Genomic DNA, 8064 nt, shown 5'->3' on the forward strand with positions numbered 1-8064 from the left:
GTGGTGAAGTACAATGTAAAATTAAGAGTAGTGCATGCCTATCAGTTTTTAAGAATGTTGTTTCACAGGACTGTTATCATTAATTTTACTACCTAAAATGTCTCTATTTCCTCTTACAGAAAAACATTTAGTAGTACTTCGGGATGGAAGAACATTAATAGGATATTTGAGGAGTGTAGATCAATTTGGTGAGTATTGTAACAGGAGCAAAAAAAGGTGTTTAAACAGTGTGGTGTATCAAGCATTTTTTATTGTGGAAAGTTGCAAAGGTCATGTGGCTAAAACTGTTAAATATCTCCTAGACAATTGAAAGAACAAGATGTTCCTGCAGTAATAGTTTTGAATCGTACAGTTATTGCATAACTCTAGAGCCAAGAGAAGATTTTAGCATTGAAATTATGAAAACACCCATCACAAGAATAGAGTAGTGTAGAATTGTACCCCCACATTCAGACATTGAATGCAGGAGCAATACAGATTTAATACAAATATCAGCACCCCTTTCAAAGTCAAAGAGGTGTGATTAACCAGAATGTCAATTTAAATTTTTTAGGTGGCTCAGGAGCAGAATGCAGCTTAACACAATTGGGGAAAAAAGCAACAGCTAGAATAAGAAATTGACACAGTGGTCACAGGGAGCACCAAGAGATTTGGATTTTCATTTGCCAAGCCAGGAATTTGTAATGACCTGACATGTGCTCCAACAAATGTCAAACACAAGGTCAACTATTGAGCTTCTAAGTATAAGGGGAAGAGTTCCAGGAAGTAGGATAATTAATATGCAAAGCTTTACTGCTGGTTTTACTATGCATTTGGATGATTGAGTTTTAAACCATGTTGAAAGCAAGATTAATTGTCCCTGGAGAGTGCCCAAATGTGGCATTTCACCCAAATAGGCCTGTAGAGCACTGAAGTTCAGAACTGGAAAATAAGGCTGAGCTTTTTTCAATAGTCTCACTCAAACCATCTTCATTTCTTGGCTCCTTAACAGTTCATCAAATGTGATTACCAAGCAGCTGAGGAGAGCTTACTGTTCTTGTACAATTCAGATGGGTGAGAAACATTTTGGGTCAACTTTCTCAGCTTTTCTACCCTGTTCTTTTCGATCCTGGGTATAAACCCACAATTTCTTCACCCACTGCCCAATTCTGTCTCTATCTGCTTAGAGTAGCTCAAGTCACTTCATGTTTTTCAACAGAGGAGTTCACCATTCTATAGGTGAGTATTGCTGTCAGTAAAAGGAACATTTTGATGACATGCCCCACATTGAAATTGAAAAATAAAATGGAGCCAAGAAGACTTCCCTGAGGATTCTCTGTGTAGGTGTTATGAAGAGAGGACAAGTGTCCTGGCTTGAATCTTTGCCTTCATCATTTGAAGAATTTGTGCAATAGCTCATCGGTTTGTAACATACTCTGCAAGATTTGAGAATCACTTTATTTCTAGATTTTGAAATTGAGAATGGTATCAGTTGACTTGCTTTAAAATCAATTTGTTCAGGAAGTAGCAGGTTGTTCTGCAATTATGTCAAAAAATCAGAGTGAATTATACAGTCAGCAATAGAAATAAGTGATCTGCAGTTGCTCAGGGTTATTGGCTTGGGGCTGTATTTTCATCCTAGAGATGGATAGCAGGAGTTGTGAAATTTCCTGGCCTGCCTCACGATAAAGTCCCTGCGAAGGGTGGCATTTTCATTCCAGAGCATGCTGCACTTGAGCCTATCACCTCCAGAAAGAGTTCAGAGGTAGCCACAGCGGCTGCCAGGTTTGGAGGCAGGCTGCTTAAAAGGCCCACCTCAGTGCTCTGGGACTTGGTCCCATTTGTAATAAAAGCAATAAAACAGAAAACAGTCCTCTAGCCGTTGCCCCTCACAACCCCACACACACTCCTCATGCCCCCTCCATGCCAGCCTATGCCCCTCCACCCAACCCCCTATAGCCTTTCATACCCTCCATGCCAACCTGTGTCCTTCCACTTAACCCCTATGGCCCTTCTTTAAATTAGTCTGTTGAAACAGCTGGTTCAAGGGAAAACATTTCTTGATTGATCGCATTTTGTCTTAAATCTATTTCTCAATTGCTTAATGTGTACTTAGACACGATAAAGAGGTGTCAAGTACTTGCAGTTTCTGCTATTGATACTTTAAAGTTCTGCTTTTACTAAAATTGCTTTTACTACAAAGTAGTCCTTTTTTATAAGAAATTATGAATGAATTTTTTAAAAGCTTTTTCACATACGGCATTATTACTATAGTGTTTGTTGGTTGGCGCTGTACAACGTGTACACTGGGTGAATGGACATGGAGGATAAGAGAGGTCATGGGGACTGGGTGGAGGGCTATAGGTTGGCATGATGGGTATGGGCAAGACTTGAGAAGATCAGCTGAGGGCAAGACCTTTTCAACTTACCTTTCAAAAGTTCCTCTCATCCAGACTATGGTTTACAACACTTCTAAGTGGCTGTAAACCACGACTCCTTGAAAAGCTGGTGCAACTCCAGGAAAATTGCAGTGGGCTAGGAGATGCCTATCCCTGCAATGGAGCTGCTGGGTCAAGAATGCAGGACGTGGGCTTGCACCAGCCCGCACCCTTATCCCGGCTTGATGAAATTTGGATGCACCAGGAATTGGTCCAGGCCATGATATTTAAAGGTCCACAGAGCCTCCCTGATTCCACAAAAGTCCAGCCCATGATGTTTAATGCTTTCCATTCAGAATTGATTGTCAAAGTAGTTGAAACAGAGAAGTGGCTGAAACAAATGAGTAATTGGAATTTGAAGAACCCAATCATTATCGAGCTTATTGTGTTGATTTTTGTATGAAAAGTTTAATACAGAGCTGTGATTTCTGCTGATCTTTCAGGAAATATGTCAAAATTTCACACGTGCCGAGGCTACAGCCTTCTTGAAGACAATATGTGGTGTTAGACCCTAAGTTGCAGACATGTGGACCTTGTAACACTAACTACTGTAGTTAATCTGAGAATCATATAATTTGGAATTGACCCTGGGTTTTACCTTGGGTAAACTTGAGAGCTGCTCTTGAATTGGAACTTGCCACAAATTAGCTTATTTTGTCCACTTGTTCAGCTGATCTTCTCAAATTACAAATGTAAATTTACTTTAAACAGAGAGTATTTAAATGACACTGTGTAATTCAGTTACAGACTATTAATACATGCAGTTGTGAGGAAGTTACATTCACTAAATAGTACTTCTCCTTTTGTTAAAAAAACTACTGATTAAGGTACGGTTGGTGGATTTCTGGAACTTTGGACCTAGTAAAAACATTGCAACAGTTTTCGTAATTGTTTACCTACCTGTTTCAACGGGTAACTTTTCAGGAGTTAAATACGTTTTTATTTCATACAATTTTGATTATAAAAGCTGAAGGAAAAGTAAATAATTAATATTATATATGTATGTTATAAAAGTTCAAACATCCCAGTACAAATTGCTGTGCGATATATCAAATAGCCCTGTGAGTTAAATTAATGAGGCTAATCCTATTGACATTTTCATCCTAACAGATCTATGTTAGTAATGTTATGCTGTAGTCTCTTATGCCTGAGATTCTTATTGTGCATTTCACTGTATGATTTTTCAATATATCATTTTGAGAGAGTTAGATTGGGTTGAGACTGGAATAGTCCAGCTCCAGTGCATGCAATTGTAACTTAAAAAAAAGTTTTGATTTTGTTGAAAGCATGTAATAATCTTCTTCATTGATTTATAATCTCTTAAGAAAAGAGTCTTTGTTAAACCTAAAGCAATTATGCTTACCTTACTGTGTTGCAGCTAATTTAGTTCTTCATCGGACAGTGGAACGAATCCATGTAGGAAGGAAATACGGTGACATTCCCAGAGGAATTTTTGTTGTCCGAGGAGAAAACGTGGTGCTTCTGGGGGAAATAGTAAGTTTAATCCCTGATTTCCTATTTCATTCTTTTTGAACAAGTATCAATAACTGCATTACCAGAAAATTGAAAAATAACTTTAGATGCAGATTCAGCATTGAACAATTTAATTAGTTGTTAATTAGGCCACCTATTTCCAACTCTGTAAAATTGCCTAACTTCCCCAGAAGCTCATCTTCTGCTGATACCCCTATTCATGCTTTCACTACCTCTGGACTCAACAGTTCAAACACACTCCTGGCTGGTCTCTCACATGTTATCTTCTGTAAACTTGAGGTTATCCAAAACTTTACTGCCCTTATATTAGCTCACAGCGAGTCCTGTTCCCTATCACCCCTGTGCTAACTGACCTACATTGGCTCCTGGTCAAGCAGTGTCTTGATATTAATTCCTCATCCTTGTCTTCAAATCCCTCTAATGCCCCTATCTCTGTAATCTCCTCCATCTGCACAATCCTCCAAGATTTCTACTCTCCTGTAATTGTGGCCTCACGTGCATCGCCAATGTTAAATACTCTATCACTAGCAGTTGTGCCTCCAGTTGCTTAGGCCCCAAACTTTGGAATACTTCCCTACACCTCTCCACTTCTCTACCTCATTTTTCTCCTTTTGGACACTGCTTAAAACCTACCTCTTTGATCACGTTTTTGGTCATCTTCACTAATATCTCCTTATGTGGCTTAGTGTCATATTTTGTTTTCTAATCCTCCTGTGAAGCGCTTGGGATGTTTCATTATGTTAAAGACACTATATAAACATAACTTGTTGTTGTTGTCATTATGAGATTGAGATCTGCCACACTTTTCCTCTGGTTTACTGTCTAAAGTAATTGTCTCACTATGTTTAAACCCGTACTGTATTTGTACCCCTTAAATGGCTTATGTTACCTTTACAGGATCTGGAAAGGGAGACTGATACTCCCTTACAGAAAGTGTCTATTGAGGAGATTCTGGAAGCTCAACGAGTTCAGCAGCATGAAAAACAAGAAGCAGAAAAGGCAAAAAGTGAAGCTTTGAAAGAACGAGGATTATCTATCCCCCGGACAGATACCCTTGATGAATACTGAAAAAAAGGTCACTTTTAAGAGTACGATACCAGACTTTGGCGCAACACCTTTTTTTCTAAGTAACTGGACTTTAAGTGACTAAGTTTCCCTGATGAAATGGGAGAGATTGTATCTATAAGATGATTGAACCGCATATGTAAAAAAATAGTTTTTAAAACTATTTTACAATGGTGATTACAGACGAGCTGTGCTTTTTTTTTCAAGTCAAAGCAACAATGCATTAGAAAGAATGCGTTGAGTTAATTTACAGGTTCTCGGAATCCACCCTATTGGCCTGAAAATTTAACAATAAAGACCATCACCACAATGAAGCTTTAGTCACACATGATGGGTTTTCCCATCAACGAAAGGATGCGCCATACCAATCAATGTATTATTTGTAGGTAGGTTTTTCTTACATAGATTAACTTTCCATGTATTTACCAAAAATAAAAATATCATTTTTTCATAAATTATAGTTTCAATTCATACCTTTGCTAATTGTGGGACTTTGTGCACAGATTAGCTGCCGCCTTTGAATGCAAATTAATAGTGAAAACACTTCAAAAGTAAATCATTGATTGTGAAGTATTTGCGACATCTTAAAGGTTGTGAAAAGTGACTAAATACAATTATTTATTGATGAATTAATATATAGTAATCTCACTATAACATTTACTGATATACACTCATCTATGACCTAGTTTAACACTGTTTCTGGCTACTTGCTAACAGATAAATAGTATTAAGATATTCCTTTACATACAAAAGTTGTATTACTCCACGGGTAACACTCTAGATGGTCAGCTTTTTTCGATGTAGTTTTGTAAAGATGGGCAGTTTATTATCTTTCCTATTTTTCAGTTACAGCATTAGATGCAAACAATAATCACTACATTAATTTGCTTAAACAGATCCAATATTACTTAGTTAAATCTTAGTTGAGCATTTACATTTACTTCACAAAGTTTTTATAGTGACCTAATGGTGAAGGAATGCCTTCAGTTGACATGCAATATATATTGCTCCATAAATAACGTGTATTGCTCTGGAAGTAGCACCAGACATATCTTAAAATAAGGTACCAGTGTTGAAGTTACTTCAGATGAAATTGTTTGGTCTTGTCTTTGGAAAGATTATAGAAACAAATGTGTAAAAGATAGGACTATCCAGTTCAGATCTCAAGGTATGATTTTATACTTGGGTTACATAAAGGTAGATATAGCAGTGTAAGCCGATAGAGCTCAAAGATCTCGACATAGCAGTACACATTTATTTTAAGACAGACAGCAGCCTCTTCAATCTACAAAGACTCAAAGCTTGCACAAAGATCACAGAACAGCTACTAAGTTTGTCGACAACTGTGCTTCCTTAGCACACACTCTGGAGGACATCCAACTCCTCGTTGACTGCTTTGCCCAAGCTTCAGAATGCTTCAGCCTTATAAGTCTGAAAAAGACAGAGACCGTCTGTCAACCTTCCCCTGGCCACGAGACCCCCTAGCCACATTCAACTATACACCCCTCAACACAGGCATCCTTTCCAACAACACCAAGTTGGGTGATGAAATCACCCACCACTTATCAAAAGCAAGCTTAGCATTCAGCAGGCTCACCCACAGCCTTTGGAGAGAGCATGGAGTTTGTCTCAAAACAAAGGTCAAAGCCTACCAGGCAGTGGTTCTGACATCAATTCTCTATGGCTGTGAGAAATGGATAACCTACCAATATCACGTATAGCAGATGCATTCCACCTTCACTGCTTATGATCTGACTGCAACTTCAGGTGGCAGGACAAAATCCCTAACACTGAAGATCTTGCAAAGTGCCATGTACCTGGTTTTGAGAGCATGCTTATCAGATCTCAGCTCCACTGGGTCGGCCATGTGGTTCGCATGAAAGATTGCCATATACTGAAGGTAGTATTCCACAGCCAGCTGAGCATGGGAACCCGCACCATAGGACATCCCAAACTTAGATACAAAGACATTCTGAAAGGCAACTCGGAGTCAGTAAGTTGTACTCCACTGCATGGAACAAACAACCCTGGACAAATCCAAATGGAGAAGTCTCTGTCATCAAGCAATCTCGACATCTGAGGAGAACAAAGTTGGGACCCTACAGGACAGATAAAGTCAGTGCCTTCACGCACCCCTCCATAAGTGACTTCATATGTAGTGCTTGGAATTGGATCTGCAAATCACTGTTTGGTTTAACATCATTCATAAGACGACACCAATCTAAGCAGTGAACATTTGGTCTCCTTGCTGAACACTCATCTGTCGAAGCGACAGAAGAATCCATCAAGCTGATTAGAGCTTGAGTAATAAAGACAGGAAGCAGAGCATTGCCAATAAAAAGAAGAGTGGGAATAAAATAATTTGAGCTAGACTGAGTTACAGTGGCACTATGGGGCCAATGAAAAGAGGCTACACCTGGATGATTGCGACAAGTGAGAAAATCACAATGTTCTGCAAATAGCAGAGAAATGTGCATCAGCAACAAGTCTGGTAAATGGAGTCCCAAAACTCTGGGACTACCACTTTATTAAGTCTAATTCCAAATTTCAAAGTTGCGACGTTATTGATAGTCTTAACCTGATATTTAAATTGAATGGGTTACAAAAATGGAATGGGCCATCCAACTCATAATGTAATTAAGCAGAAAAATGCTTAATTTAATACATGAAGGATACAGGCAGAATTTAAGAAAGCGAAGAAGTGATTTTAACCCTGCCTACCTGGCAGAAACTGTCTATGAACAGAGGAAGATAAAAGTTCTTGCCTAGATTTTAAAGTGAATGCTGTGAAAGCTTTCATTAAAATTAAAGTTAGAAAAACTGGAGCACAGTATTAACCTTTGCTCTACCACCTCCAATTCAAGTATGTCATTCCTTAAATATGGAGACCAAAACCGCGCACAGTATTCCAGGTGTGATCTCACCAATCCCCTGTACAATTGTTGCACGACTTCCTGATTCTTGCACTCCAATCCCTTTGCAATAAAGGCCAGCTTGCCATTTACAATCCTAATTGGTTGCTGTACCTCCATGCTAACTTTCTATGTTCCTTGTAGAAGGACAGACAAGCTCCTGTGAATATCAACAT

The 8064-nt window shown here is 38.7% G+C and overlaps 1 protein-coding gene across 2 annotated transcripts in view; it reads left to right on the forward strand.

Moving 5' to 3' along the window:
- Positions 1–5431, forward strand: part of LOC121289725 (U6 snRNA-associated Sm-like protein LSm1) — a 32663-nt gene extending 27232 nt beyond the window's left edge. For both annotated transcript variants that reach the window (XM_041209376.1, XM_041209377.1), the window contains exons 2-4: positions 120–188; positions 3796–3911; positions 4809–5431. In XM_041209376.1, the coding sequence (XP_041065310.1) occupies positions 120–188; positions 3796–3911; positions 4809–4979 (356 nt within the window). In that variant the 3' untranslated portion in view covers positions 4980–5431. The remainder of the gene's footprint in view (positions 1–119; positions 189–3795; positions 3912–4808) is intronic.
- Positions 5432–8064: the final 2633 nt, after the last annotated feature.

Source organism: Carcharodon carcharias, chromosome 17 (genome assembly GCF_017639515.1).
Source record: "Carcharodon carcharias isolate sCarCar2 chromosome 17, sCarCar2.pri, whole genome shotgun sequence".
NCBI lineage: Eukaryota > Metazoa > Chordata > Chondrichthyes > Lamniformes > Lamnidae > Carcharodon > Carcharodon carcharias.